At 44.7% G+C, this 18,849-nt stretch overlaps 1 protein-coding gene across 1 annotated transcript; it reads right to left on the bottom strand.

Moving 5' to 3' along the window:
• Nucleotides 1-259: 259 nt before the first annotated feature.
• Nucleotides 260-1,194, bottom strand: LOC148877391 (zinc finger BED domain-containing protein RICESLEEPER 1-like). The gene is made up of 3 exons (XM_088969821.1): nt 1,119-1,194; nt 770-906; nt 260-658 (listed from the first exon to the last, which is right to left on the bottom strand). Exons 1-3 carry the CDS (start codon nt 1,192-1,194, stop codon nt 260-262), a joined length of 612 nt encoding a protein of 203 aa, XP_088825947.1.
• Nucleotides 1,195-18,849: the final 17,655 nt, after the last annotated feature.

Raw genomic sequence — 18,849 nt, 5'->3', positions numbered from 1 at the left:
TCCAATCTTGTGCACAAATCAAAGACTCCATTGTTTCTAGAAGCAATGAACACCGATAAGGATCCAACACTCTACCACCTATGTTGAATGTTGACTCTGATGCTATAGTGGTTGCTTGAATTGCTAGGACATCATGAGCCATTTTTTAGAGAATTTTGAACTTAGAAAAATTAATTGACCACCAATTTGGCACATTAGAATTCAGCATTTCTGGAATCAATGACTCCTCCAAGTATTGGTCCAATTCTGATTTTTTGTATTAGAACACTGATGTTGCTATTTCATCACTTGTGCACCATTTTTGAAAGCCTTTGAGATACTTCTTCTTACTGTTTTGCATCACACCTGAAGCTGAACTTGTTATGGATGATTCAAGGAGACTATTCTCCTCATTAGGAGTGGATGAGGTATCATAATTTGCATAGTGAGAGTAAAAGTTATAAAGGCATTCACGCACTTTTGCAACTTCATCTTCTCCCACATAACCATAAACCCTATGCAAATTATACCTCACAAGTGCCAACTTGTATCTTGGATCAAGAGCCACTATTATTGCCAAAGGTAAATTAACCTCATCCCAATATTTCTTAAACTTTTCCAACATTTTCCCAGCCATTGCTTGAATATAATCATACTTGTTCAATAGCCATTCATCAATCTACACACGAATCTCACAAAGATCAAGAAAAGATAAGTTGGGTGTTGGATATGTAGTCCCTAAAAATGCATTATTTGCCTCATAAAAATATTCCAAACATTCATAAACAACTTGACCAATATCCCATTCCTCAGAAGATGGATTAAGATTATATTTTTGATCAATTTGTTTCAATCGAGCAAATGCAGTCTTATACTCAAGTGCAGTTTTGAGCATATCAAAGGCTGTATTCTGTATTGTGGGGCAATCTAAAATCAATTCCTTTTACTACAAATTTTCAATTGGATTTTTGCCATTTCAAATTTCAGATTTCTTCGGCTTGGAGCTTGTAGATATTTGATTGATTCTATGATTCTTCCCATCAAGTGCCTAACATCATCCAACCCATCTTGCACAATGAGGTTCAAAACATGTGTTGTGCAATGCACATGGAATGATTCTATTGATAAAAGAAGTTTACCTTGCCTAGGAAGCCACTCCTTCATGTTTTTAATAACAAAATCATTTTCATAAGCATTATCAATAGTGAAAGCCATCACTTTACTATCAAGGTTCTAATGAAAAATAAGATCTTTATGACTCTAGTAAGGTTTACAGCATCGTACTTCTCTTTTGACAGCTCAAAAACCTATAATCTTCTTTCTCAATTGCCATTATCATTAATGTAATGTGCAGCTAAACAACAATATCCAATATTTTGCACTGATGTCTACATATTAATAATGAGACTAACTCGGGAATCAAGCCTATCAAGAATGCCATAAAGCTTCTCTTTTTCATCCTCATAGATTTTCATGCAACCATTCTAAATTGTATTGTGTGAAACCATTTTAAACATGAGATTAAGATCAATAGCCCAAACCTCAAGAAACTCATGCTCTGCCATGCTAAATGGTTGATCATGTTTGATTAGGTATCTTGCAAAGTCATATCTACTCATTATTGGATCTGATGAGGGGCATTTTGGTCATCCTAATTGATGGTGGACACGTAGATGCTGTCAACAACACAATGTCCCACTTAACAAGATAGCTCGCCAACTTAACACGTGGCAGCCGACATCAGGTACACGGCCGAGGTAGAGCAAGCTTAGCCTGCAACGTCTAGCATAGTAGAGCAGCTCGACAAAGTAACATGTGGTTGTCAGTATCTAGTATGCAATTGGGTTAGGACGAGCTCAATCCTCTGGCAGCCCCAGCTTGCCTGAAACAGTCCCGAAGGCAATGCTTGCATAAGCGTTGTAACCGCAACACAGGGAGCGGTCCATCGAGTTGATTGCCTCAAGACCAGCAGGCGCCCTGTAACCGCCACACGAATCTAGCAATCAACAGACCGGTACACCCCGAAATTTAGGGAAACAACTCCGTACAATGCTCAAAGATGTTACCCAATAGCATCTGAACCTCAAGCGGCTATAAAAAAACCCCATGACCACTTCAATAAGGTATGCACACATAAGCTCTCACTCTCTCCTAATTTCTTTGATTGAACTACTTACTGACTTAAGCATCGAAGTGTCTTTTGGGTAAAATTTACCCAGACACTCTAACCTCTCTTTCGTTTCAACAGATCCCAGCTCGGACCCTCAGCTCAGCTCACCACAGATTGAACCCGGTCCAAGCCACCTCATCAAACACGAGGGAGTGAATAGACTTTGTGCTTTATCTATTGATGGGCATATTTTGTGCTAAATCATGATCATATCTCCATCCCTTTAGTCTATGGGTTGACTCACTTACATTTGTAGAAATTGTCAACATTTGTTGTCCTACTGACTTGAGTGTTGGAGTACCTACCCGAGGATAGCTCCTTGGGCCTCTAACTTCTCCTTTCTTGATCACAGGTCTTGAAGTGTGGCCTCGTCCTTGTAGCCTAGCACCGCCCTATTGGCAAGGACTATCTGGTTGCTCTCATCAGTTTGTGTACCACCTTGGATTGAGCAGCATCGCGATGGTAGTGACTAGTGAGAGTATTTGGCCGGTGATGTTGTACTGTTGTAGCACAAGGCTGGTGATGTTAGACGGTTGAGGAAATTGAGGCATTGAGCTTGATTGAGTAGTGGCAAAGGAGACGGCATTGAGCTTGAGCTATAACCGGTGATGGTACTCCTCTCTAATGGAGAGTGGAGACTAGAGAGGAGTAAGGTTTAACAAAAGACTTAAAATTCAAAAGGTTTTGATTTTTTACCTCATTTCTCATTTTCTTTTTTTTTTCTTTCTTAACCTTTATATTATATATAACTAGTTTGGATATTTATCAGATTAATGTATATCCAAATTTGATCTAATAATTTATTCGGTAAAAAAATAATATCTGAATTCGACTGAATATCCGATTCAAGTCATCTGACACGTGAGAGCTGTCAGATCGTGCTACACTAATTGGTGTCGTCTGTGGGAACACACTTAAAAAGCTAAGTTCTTGTTTTTGAGCATCTCATATTAATACTCATGGCTTCATCAAGTAACCAACCTACTAATAACAATAATAACCAAGTTTTTGGAGGACATGAATAACTCGGCATGATCCCTGAAGTCCCTTTAGTGACTATCAGATGGATTAATGTGCCATTGACTTTGTCAGGCGTTCAACCCACTCTGAATCCAACCTTGGCGCCATCTCATTTGAATGTGCCTCCTCCATCCATCCGTGGCTCCCTTCGGAGTGCGCCAATTCTATGACTTGGTGCAATGTGTTCGTGGAATGAATGAACAGTTGAGATCCTGGGAGAACAAGTTCCCCACCTTAATAGGGGGCAATAGCAACTTCAGCAGCATCATACCTAGTCCCAGCAACAAAAGCACCGAGTACAACGGCCTTGACTACACTAGTAGCAGAATGTCGGATTGAACCATAACCCGACCCTAGGTAGATCCCTAACCAAGTCTCTAATGGGGTTCCTGATCAAAACCTCAATCAGCCCCCAATAGAGAACCAAGTTCCTAACTAGAACCGGAATCAACTCCTGGTAGAAACCCAGGCTACTGCCCCTATAGGGACTAAAGCCGCCAGTTCCTCTGAAGGATCCAAGATACTTATAGCCCCGTGGCCAAAGAACTTTAGGGCACCTAGTCGTAAAACCTAGAATGGAACAACAGACCCTGTGGACCATGACGACAACTTTCAAGCAATGATTCAACTACATTGGGCCAATGATGCGAGTTTGTGTATCGCCTTCCCTACAACTCTCCAAGACACTGCTCAGTTATGGTACTCAGGATTGGCCCCAGGATCCATAAAAAGTTAGGATAAACTCGCCAACCTATTTATCACTCATTTTGCCACCAATAAGAGGCATTCCAAATCTACGACCTGCCTAGTGAATTTCATCCAACGACCCAGTGAGATGTAAGCTAACTTGTCGAGCAACGAAGGGAGGCAACCAAAACTAGCAGGGAGCAAGAAAGAAACTAAGCTCCCCGGGACCAACAACAACTAAAGTGGCCTATCCGGGGGGCCATCAACATGATCATTGGCGGGTCAATTATAGTAGGGTCTACCACCTCGGTAAGAAGAACTTCAATCCGAGACCTTGAGAAGAAATAATCTATTTTGTTGAAGATGACACGCATGAAATACAGCATCCACACGACGATGCTTTGGTAGTGAAATTAACAATAAATGATTTCAAGGTAAAAAGAATTTTGGTTGACTCGGGGAGATCAACTTATATAATTTTCCAAGAAGCATTCAAGCACTTGGAGCTCGGAAAAAAGGACTTACAACTAGTCAACGTACCCTTGGTTGGCTTCAGCGGAGAGGTGGTCCGACCCCTTGGCCGGGTGAGGTTACCAGTTGTAGCAGGCTCAACCCCCAACTTGGTCTAGTTTGATCATGACTTCCTTGTGGACAATATGAAGCTCGGGAGCCCCCCATGTCGGCCTACTTGACCAAGGTAAGGGAGCTCTTGCCCAACTTTCATTCTTGGCATATCCAGTAGACCCCAAGATTAGAGAACACTGAAACCAACACACTCTCGAAGTTGGCTAGCACAATAGACTCCACAAAAAGGTGGCAAAAGAGGTCATCCCTGTGCTGATAGCAGAGCTGAGCTGGATGGATACGCTTAGTAGAATTTGCTCATAATAGTTTCATATGAATGCCTTGTGAAGAAAAGTAAAAGAAGCTGAAAGGTTTCAGCAATAGAGAAGAAGAAGAGAGGAGAAGAAAAGAGAGTAGGATGTTGCCAGAATTGAATTGATCGGGCTGCCAACCACTCTTGATTTATATACTTAACATAAAAAAAATGAAAGATACGTGAATACCTTTAGTAGGGCAGCTACTTTAAGTAGCTGAACAGTCACAACTTAAAATAATATAAACTAATGGGCCTAGGAACCAATTACTTCCAAACTTAACAACTTCAAAATTAAAATAAAAGGTTGGGCCCAATAACTTAAAATTGACCCAACTCAACACTCCCCCTCAAGTTGGGAGTAAAATGTCACACATTCTCAACTTGCATAGATCATGCTCCATCTTGTTCCTTGCAACACCTTTTGTAAGAACATCCGCAAGCTGCAAATCAGAAGCATGTATGGGAGACAAACTTCCTTGAAGTCACCATTCTCTTATGAAATGTCTGTCCACTTCAATGTGCTTTGTCTTGTCATGCTGAACTAGGTTGTGGGAAATGTTAATTGCTACCTGATTATCACAGTACAACATCATTGGTTCTTCTGCCTCAACACCAATCTCTCCTAACAAGAAATGGATCTAGAGAAACTTTGAACTCAATGTGCTTTGGAACTGTATTCAGCTTTTGCACTTGACCTTGCCACAACTGTTTGTTTCTTAATTTTCCACAAGATAAGATTACCCCAAACAAGAGTGCAAAATCCTGACATAGATCTCTTGTCATCAAGGCATCCTACCCAATCAACATCTATATAAGCCTCCAGCTTCAACTGTCCATGGTTAGAAAAAGTATGCCTCTACTTGGGTGTCCCTTCAAATAAGCAAGAATCCTATCAACAACCTCCTAATGCTGGACTCATGGGGCATGCATGTATTGGCTCACCACACTCACTGCATAGGAGATGTCTAGTCTCGTCATACATAAATATAGCAGCCGCCCCACAAGTCTCTAATATCTCCCAATGTCCTTTACTAGCTTACATTCTGATGCATTAATTCTGTGATTTTGATCAAAAAGAGTACTGACTGCCTTTGTTCTAAGTTTCCCTATTTCTTGTAAAAGGTCCAGAACATAATTCCTCTAAGATATGAAAATTCCATGCTTTGATCTTGCAACCTCAATGCCCAAGAAATACCTCAGCTCCCAAAGATCCTTAATTTCAAATTCTCTATGCAGATTCTTCTTCAAATTGTCAATTTCACTCAGGTCATTTCTTGTAACTACAATATCATCCACATAAACAATCAGAACTGACACCAGGGACCCCCTCCGCTTCACAAACAAAGTATGGTCTAATTGAGTCTAAGTGTAGCCAAAAGCAATCAAGGCCTTCCTGAACCTGTCAAACCATGTTTGGGAGACTATTTTAAACCATAAAGTGACTTCTTCAATCTACATATCTTCCCCTTTTTAGCATCACTGTAGAAACCAACAGGAAGATCCATATACAGTTCTTCTTGCAAATTCTCATTTAGAAAAGAATTTTTTACATCAAGTTGGAAAAGGGGCCAAGAGTATGTAGCAGCAAGAGAGAGAAGGATCCGAACAGAAGTCATCTTTGCAACTAATGCAAAGGTCTCTAAGTAATCAATGCCATAGGTTTGAGTGTACCCTTTTGCAATCAATCTGGCCTTATACCTTTCTGTACTTTCATCTACCTTGTATTTAATTGTATAAACCCATCTTCATCCAATAGTCTCCTTGCCCTCAGGTAGATCCACAATCTCCCATGTCTAATTCTTAATTAAGGCTTCCATCTCTTCCTGCATAGTTGTCTTCCACTCAGGTTTGGAGAGACCCTCACTAACACTCTTGGGTATAGACACGGAGTCAAGGGAACAAAGGAAAGCACAATAAGAAGGAGAAAGTCCACTGTAGGATAGGTACTGTGAGATACAATGAGCAGTACACTTTATCTTCCATTTTCTAAGTGCAATAGGAAGGTCCAGGTCATCTGTAATGGGGTTAGTAAAATTAACAGGAACTAAAACATTAGAGGGATCAAGAGGAATACCTAAGTCTGTGTCAGCCAAATCTAGAGTCTCCAAGGAACTGATAGGAAATGATGTGGGTTCTGTTGCAATGGAATCAACCTCCCTGTAAAGTGATAGATGTTGTCGTGAGTAACATTGAGAAGTAGGACGCAAGGGAGGTGGTAAGATAGGCGACAAAGGAGGATCAGACACAGGAGTGGACACTAGAACTGGAGTGGACACAAGGACTGGAACTGGAAGAGGAACAAACTACTCACTCATTTCCCCCAAATACTCCCCTTGAGAAGAACCCTTCAAAAAAAAGGATGTGGACTCAAAGGTGACATCCATAGTAACATACAGACTCCTAGAGACTAGGTCATAGCAGTAGTACCCTTTTTGATTTTTTGCATACTCAAGAGAGGCACACTTCTTTGCCTTCGGATCGAGTTTCAAGCGGTGAGGACCAAGAACGTATGCAAAGCAAACACAACCAAAAACCTTGAGAGGGATGTGGAACATCTCCCCCTCAGGAAAAAGGAGGCTGAATGGGGTGCTGAATCCAAGTACACGAGAGGGCACCCTATTAATCGGGAAAACTACTATGAGAACTGCATCACCCCAAAACCAAACTGGAGTAGTGGATGTGATCATCATGCTTCTTGCAATCTCATTAATGTGTTTATTCTTTCTCTTTGCAACACCATTCTGTTGTGGACCCCAAAACCAAACTGGAGTAGTGGATGTGATCATCATGCTTCTTGCAATCTCATTAATGTGTTTATTCTTTCTCTTTGCAACACCATTCTGTTGTGGACTGTAAGAACAACTGCTCTGATGGATAACTCTATACTCTAACAGATATGAAGCAAGGTTCTTCTCAAAATATTCCTTGGCATTGTTTGACCTGAACACCTTCAATCGTACCCCAAACTGTGTTAGCACCAGCTAATGAAACTATCGAACCAAGGGCGGTACCTCATCACGTGACCTCATTAAGTAAATCCAAGAATACCGAGAAAAATCACCCACAAATAAAAGAAAATATCAGTAGCCACCCATAGAAGGAACATGGTATGGTCCCCACAATCAGTATGAATAACATCCAAATTAGATGGATATCTTTTATTACTAGCTTTAAATGAATGTCTACAATGTTTTCTAAGATGACAACTTTCACACTCTAAGCTAGACAAATTAACAGATTCAAATAACTTCAGAAACAAGAAATGCAAAGATGAAAAAGACAAATGTCACAAACGATTATGCTAAAGCAAAATCTAATTCATAGACTCTGACTCAAAATCCCTACTAACATGATGACTTTGATGACGAGGAAGCATATCCCGAAGGTAGATTCTATTCACCTCATGACCACTCCTAATCGTCTTCTTTGAAACCAGATCCTATAAAACATAATGGACAGGAGAAAAAATACTGAGCAATTCAAGTTCTTAGTCAAACTTCTAACAAATAATAAGTTAGTACTCAATTGGGAACATAAAGGACAGAGGGTAGGGAAATGGAATCAGTAATCTTGACAGACCCCTTCTAGCAATGGGAACATGAGATCCACCGACTGTGGAATCTCTGTCTCTGTCATAATAGAGTTGGTAAGAAGAAAAAATAGTGGAACTATATGTCATGTGCTCTAAGGCTCCAGAATCTATAATCTAAGGAGGTCCCTCCTTACTTGTAGTAGAAACATAGTTTGCAGTGGCATGTGAACTACTTGTATGAGCAAAGGAAGTAGAATGTCCACCACCAGAACCACCTGTACCTAGCTATCCACCTGTTACCGAATTAGGGCTGATTGTATCTCACTGATTTAGTAACTACCCATATCTCTCAAGTTTGGCCCTCATTGTAGTAGCTGCAACAAACTCCAAAGTAGTTGTAGTAGGGGGGCCAGGTAAGTCACGAGTGACTGCCGTGTTAGCATTTCCCTTTTTGTTTTTGAGTCTATTTGGCACAAGGTGAGGATGAAGCTTCCAGTAGGTATCTCTCATGTGTTTAGGCTTCTTACAATACTCACAAATCAGATCCTTCTTATCTTCCTTCTTGATTTCACTACCACCCTGGTCTCCACTCTGTTTAAGTTTCACAGTACTGACCATGGTTGACTGTTCAAGACCTGAATTCCTCATCATTACATTCCTCCTACTCTCTTCTCTTGATACAAAGGCATATGCCAGAGAGAAAGTAACACTATGCCTAGAAAGGATATGTTGCCTTGCAATGTCATACTCGGGATTGAGACCACTATCTCCCTGTCAATCTCCTGTCATAGGGTTTCCCAAACCACTATCTCCAGATGGTCAGTCTCCTGTCATAGGGTTTTAAGGGCCGAGAAATAAATAGCAATAGGTATCTCCCTGTCTGGTAGAAATAACCTAGTTCCTCAACTGATAGGCCCTAGCAACATTTCATTATGTGAGTAGGTTTCTGTAACTCCATCCCAAATTTCCTTAGTTGTATTTTCCCACAAAAAAAAATTACTTATATGGGGCAGCATAGAATTGCACAACCAAGTCATTACCATATAGTTTTCTTGTACCCACCAGGAACTGTTAGTCTCAGGTTTCACTTCCTCACTAGTGATATACCCCAACTTCTCACGAGCACCAATGGCCATCTTTGCAGATTGTGACCATTCTAAAAAAATTATACCATCAAACTTAACTATAGTGATGGTCCCAACCTCGAAAAGGTCTTCGACACCTCCTTCCACCGGTCCCATTTCACTCGCCGGTTTGTTCTCAACTCTATGAACCTCCATAATCCCAAAAAAGAGTTAAAAGATCACTTTAAGATGAAAGAATATGAAATTAAACCCTTCAAGCACCATAGACACCCTTCTAGTACCTTAGATGATCTTCCAACAAAAGATTCCCTTTCTATGAGACGGTAGAAGAGAGAAAAGAAGTAGCCGCTCCCTCCAGAGGCCTCCAAAATAGATGGAACTTGAACCACCCCCTTCAGAAAACTCCAAGGAACCCTAAAAAATTAGGGTGCCACTTTGTAGGTCAAAATTGAAGAGTCCTACAAAAACAAGACTCTTCCCCTTTCTCTAATTCTTCTTGAATTTGATGGGAAACCCTAGACTAGCTACATGGAAAAATAGATCCACCAAAAAAATCCAAAAACTGGGCTTACCTGAGGTCTTCGATTAGTCTCTTATATCACCATGCAGTCGGCCGATCTAGGGCTGCATGATAAAGCAGCTCAAGAAACCTTTGGCCTACTCTAATATCAAGTAGAATTTGCTGGTAATAGTTTCAGATGAATGCCTTGTGAAGAAAAGTAGAAGAAACTGAAAGGTTTCAGTAATAGAGAAGAAGAAGAGAGGGGAAGAAAAGAGAGTGGGATGTTGCTAGAATTGAATCAATCTGGCCACCAACCCATCTTGATTTATATACCTAAAATAAAAGAATGGAAGATTACATGAATACCCTCTTAGTAGGACGGCTACTTTAAGTAGCAGAACAATCACAACTTAAAATAACATAAATTAATGGGCCTAAGGCCCAATTACTTCCTAACTTAAAACTTAAAAATAAAAATAAAAGGCTAGGCCCAATAACTTAAAATCGGCCCAACTCAACATGTTCATTTGCACCACAAGACCCTGCCAAAAGAGCATAACGCAACCTGGAGGGTAGAGCGACAGGCAACTCGCTACGTGATTGTAGGTGAGCAATTGTACAGAACAACGTTTGCACTCCCTTACTTGCGTTGCTTGCGCCGAGCTGAAGCAGATGGGGTGCTGCGGCAAATTCATGAAGGCATCTACGGAGAACACTTGGGGGCAGGGCGCTTGCTAAAAAAGCACTGCGATAAGGCTATTATTGGCCTACACTGAAAGTGGACGCAATCGAACTAGTGCAGAAATGTGATAAATGCCAATGACATGCCAATATCCTGCATAAACCTGTTGCCGACCTGAATTGTCTCACTTGCCCATGGCTGTTTGCACAGTGGAGAATTGACAAATTGGGCCCCTTTCCACCAGTGACCAAAACAAGAAGATTCCTAATTGTAGCAGTTCATTATTTCACGAAGTGGGTAGAGGCCGAACCGCTAGTAACCATTATATCTTGGAATGTTCAAAATTTCTTTTAGAAGAATATTGTATGTAGATTCGGACTACCAAGGGTACTGATATCGGACAACAGCAAACAATTCAAAGATATAAAGTTTTAGTATTGGTGCACAAAGATGGGTATACAACAAAACTTCACATTAGTCGCTCATCCTCAAGCTAATGGTCAGGCTGAGGTAACAAATAGGGCAATCCTCCATGGCCTCAAAGCTCGACTTTCTCGTGCTAAAGCTTTATGGGTGGACGAGCTTCCTAGTGTGTTATGGGCCTACCAAACAACTATCAAGATGATGACTAGTGAAACACCCTTCAACCTGATGTATGAAACTAAAGTTGTGATCCCAATAGAAATCGAAGTGCCAGCCTTGCGATCCGAGGTATATGATGAAGAGATTAATGAGAACGATCTATGAACCAACCTCGACTTGATAGAAGTTCGTGATTTTGCCTACATTCAAACTGCATGATACCAACAGCGAGTGGCTCGGTACTATAATGTCTGAGTCAAGAGATGCCAGATTAGAGTTGGTGACCTAGTACTAAGGAAGGTTATGGTGCCTGAGCCCGGTGTAGGAAAGCTAGGTCCGAAGTGGGAAGGCCCTTATAGAGTCTTCAGAGTGATTAGTGAAAATGTATACGTGCTCGAAACACTAGAGGGGAAGATGGTACCCTGCACATGGAACATAGACAACCTAAAGAGATACTATCTATGAAAGGAAAGAAGAGTTTCGAGCTATGTCTGCAAATTTGTAAAATTTTTCTAAGTATAAGAAGAAGTCTAAGGGATGCCAAATCACTTTCAGCACTAAAGTATTTAGGTCGATCTCCCAGCAGCTCAGTCAAAAGAATCATAAGGGATGCCAAATAGCTTTTAACACTAAGGCACCCAGGCCAACCTCCTAGCAGCTCGATCAAAAGAATCCTCAGGGATGCCAAATTGCTTCCAACACTAAGGCACCCAGGCCGACCTCCCAACAGCTCGGTCAAGAGAATCCTAAGGGATGCCAAATCGCTTTCAGCACTAAGGCACCCTGGCCGACCCCTAGCAACTCGATCAAAAGAAGTCTAAGGGATGCTTAATTGCTTTTAACACTAAGGCACCCAGGCCGACCTCCCAAAAACTCGACCAAATTTTGATATATAAAGTCTTAGTATTTTCATCAAAAGAGAAATCATGTACGTATGGAAACAAAGAAATTTCATTAAGTTTCTAAACTAGATACATCAGAGAGAGAGAGAGAGAGAGAGAGAGAGAAGAAAAGAAAAGAAGAGAGGAAAACCCTCAAGTAAAAAAGTTTGGAGAAAATGGGCATGTAGGCCCAAGAAACATCATCTTACAGGAGCATGCAGGCTTCTAGAAACATCATCAGGTAAGTAAGAGAAACACCCAAAATTAAGGCTAAGCTATTTGAAGAAGGATGATTTGACCCGATCTACGAAATGGCGACACGTGGACATTGACTCGACGTAAGCGACAGTTCAGCATTGCGGCCCAGTACAGCTAAGTAACGGGCCCATAAAGCAGCTTGCCACATCATACCACGCAAAAGGAGGAGCTCGCCACGATGCAAGCTCCGGGTTCCCCGAGCTACCCCCAAAGGGATATTCTGAGGCAACTTCAGCTCGCAAGCTAAGAAAACCAGCTCGCCCGAGATTCCAAGCAGACGAGTCATCCCGAGGACTAATTCTACTAAGGGTACTCCTGAAGCATTCCGAGCTCGCTGCAAAGTAGCTCGCGAGTGGGCCGCGCGAGCATTCCACAGGAAGCTTCCATCTGACAGGCCGTACCAATCAGACTATGCCATATCCCTTACTGGCGGCGCAGCCTCTGTCCTTTCAACAGTCTGCGCCCACATCTCTCAGTAGGCGGAGGCGTGCCTGTCACTCTAGGGACGTGTCACTCGCCCAGGTAAGGAGTACGTCACAATGGCCACCTGCGCAGTCCTGGCAGGTAACGACTGTGGTAGGGGGCCTAGTGGCAGTTATGCCTGATCTCATAAGAGTGCCCCTGTAAAAGCCCTCAAGGCAGAGGAGAAACTTCTTCTGGAGATCCCTAATCTCTCGAGTATAGTGATAAAGCACTTCCTCCACTCTTAAACTTCGCTTTTCTCTTTACTTCCCATACACAGTACTAACTTAAGCATCGGAGTATTCCCACCGGGTAAATCCCCGGGAATCCTACCCTTCATCTTCTCAGGTGCCGTTCGTTGCCAGCAAGGAGCCAGTCAGCAGTCAACTAGGAGTGCCCGGATTGCGCTACATCATTTGGCGCCGTCTGTGGGAAACGCTTCAAAAGGCCATTCTCTCTAAACTCTTTCAGTTCCTTCTTCTTCCTTGAAACAATCCAACATTCATGGCTTCCTCTAGCAATGTCGGACGAAGCACGGAAATGGATAACTCCAGGGAATAACCCCAGCTTCCTACTGTCTGTATCGGATAGTTCACCATCCCCCTTTCAATGGATGGAATCCCCAGGTTGAATTTGCCTCTCACAATGGCACCTGCCATCACCCCACTCCCTACTACAGTCGGGATGACGTTCACCGAACCTTCAGTTGTGCCCCCAGTGGCCAGCCCGAACCAACTGGAGGACCTGATGCAGTGCATGAGAGCCATGCAGGCCCAAATGCAACAATTCCAACAACTTCAGCTCTATCAACAGCACATGCTACACCAAGTCTCCTAGTACCTGTATCAGCAGCAGTTCCCTCGGTTGCCCCAACCTCCGCTCCAACCTCAGCACCTAGCCTCGCAGCAAGCTAAGTCTCGCCGCTAGAGCGAACACTCTGGCCGAGGAGAGGCCCCCCAAAATCTCCCAAAAAAACAAGCCTCCCCCCAGGGCAGACGGGAGAGACCGGCTACCCCGATCTCACCGTGGGCGGTCAGGTCGGGAGGACCCCGGCTCGGCTGGTCAACGTCACCTCGACAGTCGAAGTTTGGAACTCCGATTCTTGAGAACCGGTTTGAGATCCTAGCAACAGACTCCAAGCAGGACCCTTCTGTCCGTAGCCATCACTAGCAGACCGGGCTACCCCCGGTGCAAACCATTCTGGATAGCGTGGAGGTGAGCAGTACGAACGCCGGGCCCGTCAGGAAGCAGAGACGCCGCCGCCGAGCTCGCCGATCTGCCACCCGCGATTTGCCCGAGCTCATGGGAAAAGAAAAGGTAGGCTCGGCCGAAGCCAAAGCTCCCCTCCTCTCAGTTCCGTCCCCCTGTCTTTCGAACTTCTGGCGGTCCCGATGCCCAAGGATTTCTAACTCCCCCCTCTTGACGAGTCGTTTGACCCGAATGATCATGTAGACGCCTTTTAGTCATAGATGCACCTAGCGTGAGCCAGTGGGTCGTGCATGTGCATAGCCTTCTCCACTACGTTCAGGGGAGCAACCCGCACATGGTACAGGAACTTGGCACCCGGGTTGATAAGAAGTTGGACGATTTTTGCACAAGCCTTCACATCCCACTTTGTCACCAGCAAGCGGTGCCCGTGAACTGAAGAAAGCATCTTCAACGTAGCACAAAGGGAGTGAGAGTCCATCAGGAGCTATATCAAGAGGTTCAATGACACTTGTATGCAGATACCGTGTCTGGATCCCGCCGTACGCCTTGCAGCAGCCAAGAAGGGCGTGAAGCACAAAGAGTTCAAGTGGCACATGGTCGTCAACCAACCCGCGACCATAGCCGAGTTTCTGAAACTTGCGAATAAGTTCATAGCAACCGATGAGGAGATCAACCAAAAGGGTGAGGGTGCACCCGAAAAAAGAAAGAGAGAAGAACCTTCCAGTCAAGAGGACACCCGAAGAAAAAAGGAAACAGCTCGAGGTGCAAAGCCGGGTCAGCTGTTCTGAGCTCCAGCCCCGGACCAAGTTGATTACACTCCACTGAACACGAAGCGGGCCGAAATTCTGATGCCGATCAAGGATGCCTTGTACATGAAGTGGCCACCCCATCTAAGGGGGAATCCCAATGATAGAAATAAGAATCTGTATTGCAGCTTTCACAAAGATCACAGTCACAGTACCGAGAGTTGTAAAAACCTCTGCGACGAGATAGAGTAGCTCATCCATCGTGGATATTTGAGAAACTTTGTACAAAAAAAAAGTAAAAAAAAATAATAATAATAGTAATAGAACAGGTCGGCAAGGGGAGCACGGTAAAGACGCTCCTGAGTCCAGCAACAGGCCGGCCGAACAACCATAGAGGCAGCCTCCGGAGCAGAGGCCAGTTCGGGGGACTATCCACATGATAGTTGGAGGTTCAATCATTGCGATTTGCACTTCAGCCGCAGCTCGGACGTCGGTTCATGAGGTCACCCGGGAGGAGCAGAACCCCCCAAAGTGGCTGAGAATGGAAGAGCCAATTTTCTTCATAGAAGACAATGCACAAGGAGTCCATTACCCCCACGACGATGCGCTTGTAATAAAGCTGAGAATCAATGACTTTGAGGTCAGACGCATACTCGTTGACTCAGTCAACTCGGCCGACATACTCTTCAAAGCTGCGTTTGACCAGCTCTAGTTGCAGAGAAGCGACCTAAAGCCTACAGACACTCTTTTGGTAGGCTTCAGCGGAGAAGAAGTCCGGCCCCTTGGAAAAATAACAGTACCTATAGAGATCGGCACGTGGCCTTGTGTGGTCAGATTCGAACACAACTTTCTGGTGGTAGCGACCCCCTCTCCCTACAATGCCATAGTAGGTCGACCGATCACCCATGTCCTATGGGCGGTGGTCTCCACTTACCACTTGGCTATGAATTTTCCAACAGACTTCGGTGTGGGAGTAGCATGGGGCTACCAGCTCGAGTCCCACAAGTGCAACGTTGCTGCCCTAAAGGGGAAAACCAAGGTGGCCAATGACCTTGAACTGGACTGACCCACGGAGCAAGGCGAAGGGCGAGCCACGCCCACGGAAGAAATGGCCACGATCTCGACCTTGACAGTAGACCCAGCTCGGACGCTCCAGATTGGCGCTTCCGTCCAGGAGCTCCTACGATCCGAAGGGTGAGCCCCTACGTCGCTCGAGCAGAGCCAAGCTAGATTGACCCACTCATGAATTTCTTGTTACATGGGACCCTCCCTGTAGATCACAATGCAGCCATAAGGGTGCAATGACAGGCAGCTAAATACGTTATGATAGACGAGCGGTTATACAGGAGATCCTACATGCTCCCCTACCTGCGTTGCTTGTGACCTACCAAAGCCGAGCTCGTACTCTGTAACACTCATGAGGTTTGTGTGGCAGACACTTGGGGGGGAGGGCCCTTGCCTAGAAAGTGCTTTGGCACGGGTATTATTGGCCAACAATGAATGCTGACGCCATTGAACTCGTTAGAAAATGTGACAAATGTCAGAGACATGCCAATATTTACCACCAACCCGCTGCCGACCTCAAGTATCTCACCAGCCCGTGGCCCTTTGCGTAGTGGGGCATGGATCTACTCGGGCCATTCCCGCCAGCAACGAGTGGAAGAAAGTTCTTAGTAGTGGCGGTGGACTATTTTACCAAGTGGGTAGAAGTCGAGCCCCTCGTGACGATCACAGCCCGAAATGTCCAAAACTTCTTTGGAAGAACATCGTATGCCGCTTCGGACTACCTCGGGTATTGATTTCCGACAATGGCAAATAGTTCGAGGACATCTAGTTTCAAGATTGGTTCTGAGGCATGGAGATCCAACAGAACTTTACTTCAGTCGCACACCCTAAAGCAAACGGTCAGGCAGAAGTCACGAACAGAGTCATCCTCTACAGACTAAAGGCACGACTGGACCGAGCTAAAGGATTGTGGGCAGATGAACTACCCAATGTCCTATGGGCCTATCGAATCATGGAGAAGACCGCCATGGGAGAAAAACCCTTCAATCTCACCTATGGCACCGAAGCAGTGATTCCCGTAGAGATCAAAGTACCTACGTTGCGCCTAGAAGCATACAGTGATCAAACAAACGAAGATGAGCTACGTACCAACCTCGACCTACTCGACAAAGTAAGGGACCTTGCTTACATTAGGACCGCAACCTACCAACAGAGAGTAGCTCGATACAATAACGCCAGGGTCAAGAGGCAAAACCCCCGTGTTGGCGACCTGGCCCTTCGTAAAGTTATGGTGCCTGAGCCCAGTGCTAGCAAGCTCGGGTCCAACTGGGAAGGTCATTACCGAATAAAATGAGTGCTCAGGGAAGGAACATATGAGCTCGAAACCCTTGAAGGGAAACAAGTACCTCAAGCATGGAATATTGTCAACCTGAGGCAATATTATCTGTAAAAATCGGGCAGACTACGGGTCCTTTCCAAAGCCTAAGGGCCAAAAGACCGAGCTAACATGCCCTTGGCACAAGAAGACCCCAGCTGCCACTTCAGCCTAGGAGAAATCTAGGAGCGGACTACGGGTCCCTCCTAGAGCCTAAGGGCCAGATTATCGAGCTAATATGACCTCGGCACAACAGGACTCAGCCGCCTCTATGGCATGGGCAAACTCCGTGAGCAAAACACCGAGCTAACAAAGACCTCGTCATGAAGAAAGACACTTCAGTGGCGAAGGCAAGGTATGAAACATCAAAAGCATAAGCAACTCGAGTTTAAACCCTGCGAAGCATAGCTCGTCCTGATACATTGGTCGAACTTAGGAATAGCCAACCAATGCATAGCTTGGACATACGTTGTAATCACTCCGCGGTATACCACAGGGGCCTTAAACATCGGAATAACGCCTACCGAAGAGCCCTACTTCGAGTATGTAACTTTAACAACTCAAATGATGAGATTGCTTTAGTAAAAATAAAGAGAGTTCATCATACTCAGAAGAAGGAAGAAACTTTCATTGTCGAAAAAAAAAACAATAAAGAAAATAAAAAGTGCAGTAATCGAGCTAAACAACTCAGGAAAGGTTTGATCATCATAGGGCACAACCGCCCAACCGAAAACTTGTGAAAGACCGGGTTTACGGTACCCGAAAGCCATAGAAGCCCAGAGAAATGCCACCTCAAGGATCCGCCTCCTCATCCTCTGGAGAATCAGGCTCCTCTTCATCCGCTTGGTCTGCTGTCTCAGGGGATAGACCCTTCATAGTAATGCCATCGAGGTTGATCCTGGAGAACTTCTTCCAAACTACCCACCGGCAAAGCTTAAACCTTGAGTGGTACAAACCCGAACCATACTCCGCCTGGAGGTCATGAAATTCCTGGGAGTCTTTAAAATCCCAGACCACTTTCTTTCACTCAGCCTTTACCATCTGATCAAAGTTTCGGGTCCGATTCAGAAGAGTGGACTCCAAGTTCCGCACCTACTGCCTGAGAAGCTCCCTCTCCCCCGCCATCCTTGACGATTCCTCCCTATAGCGTGTGCTCTCTTCAGCAAGCCGAGCGATTTGAGCCTCTTGGTCGTGGACGAGCAGCTCTTGAGACTTGCTCCCCTTGCGGGTGTGATAGAGTTCACCCTGGATCCGGTCGAGCTCGACCTGGAGCTTCTGGTTGGCAGCACGCTGGTCGAGGGCATCGACACGATGGATGCGCGTTTGGAAAGCCATGGCATGGATGGAAAAATTTACCTATCGATGAAAAAGAAAGATCAGAAGACAGCGGAAAAGGGCAAAATAAGAGAGGAAAAGGGAAAAAGGTCACTCACCACCATGTAGTGAGCAGAGGTGAACACGGAGAGATCCCCGGGCTCCATGTTTCCCCACAGAGCGATTTCATCGTTGTTGATTGCCTTTTGACTCCTCCGACGAGCTACCAGATAATCATTTACCCCTTCCCAGTTTCCCACTGGGAATCGGGGGTAAGGACGGGGCTGAAGGGAGTTAAAGGGTACCTCCCCCGGCTGAGGGAGCTTGCTTCCCCAGGGTTAGTCCCACTAGTCCCCTCAGGAGGGGGCATCGAAACCTTAGGCGGAGGTGAGACAAGACCAACTCAGCAGACCCAAACTCAGTGCTTCTCGAAGGCGGGGTTCAGTCGGGGCACGTCCTCTTTACCTGGTGTCTTTGGCT

This window comes from Nelumbo lutea, chromosome 1, assembly GCF_056320005.1.
Source record: "Nelumbo lutea isolate HS-2025 chromosome 1, American lotus-T2T, whole genome shotgun sequence".
Lineage (NCBI taxonomy): Eukaryota > Viridiplantae > Streptophyta > Magnoliopsida > Proteales > Nelumbonaceae > Nelumbo > Nelumbo lutea.
This window is presented reverse-complemented; position numbering and strand designations above follow the sequence as displayed.

Bases quoted from the DNA above. Each gene is read 5' to 3' on its own strand.
- LOC148877391 (XM_088969821.1), bottom strand. From the start codon at position 1,194: ATGGCTTTCACTATTGATAATGCTTATGAAAATGATTTTGTTATTAAA. The intron at 907-1,118 runs GTAAACTTCTTT...AATTGATTTTAG, and splicing joins GGAGTGGCTTCCTAGGCAAG to ATTGCCCCACAATACAGAAT. The intron at 659-769 runs GTTGTTTATGAA...ATTCGTGTGTAG, and splicing joins AGGAATGGGATATTGGTCAA to ATTGATGAATGGCTATTGAA.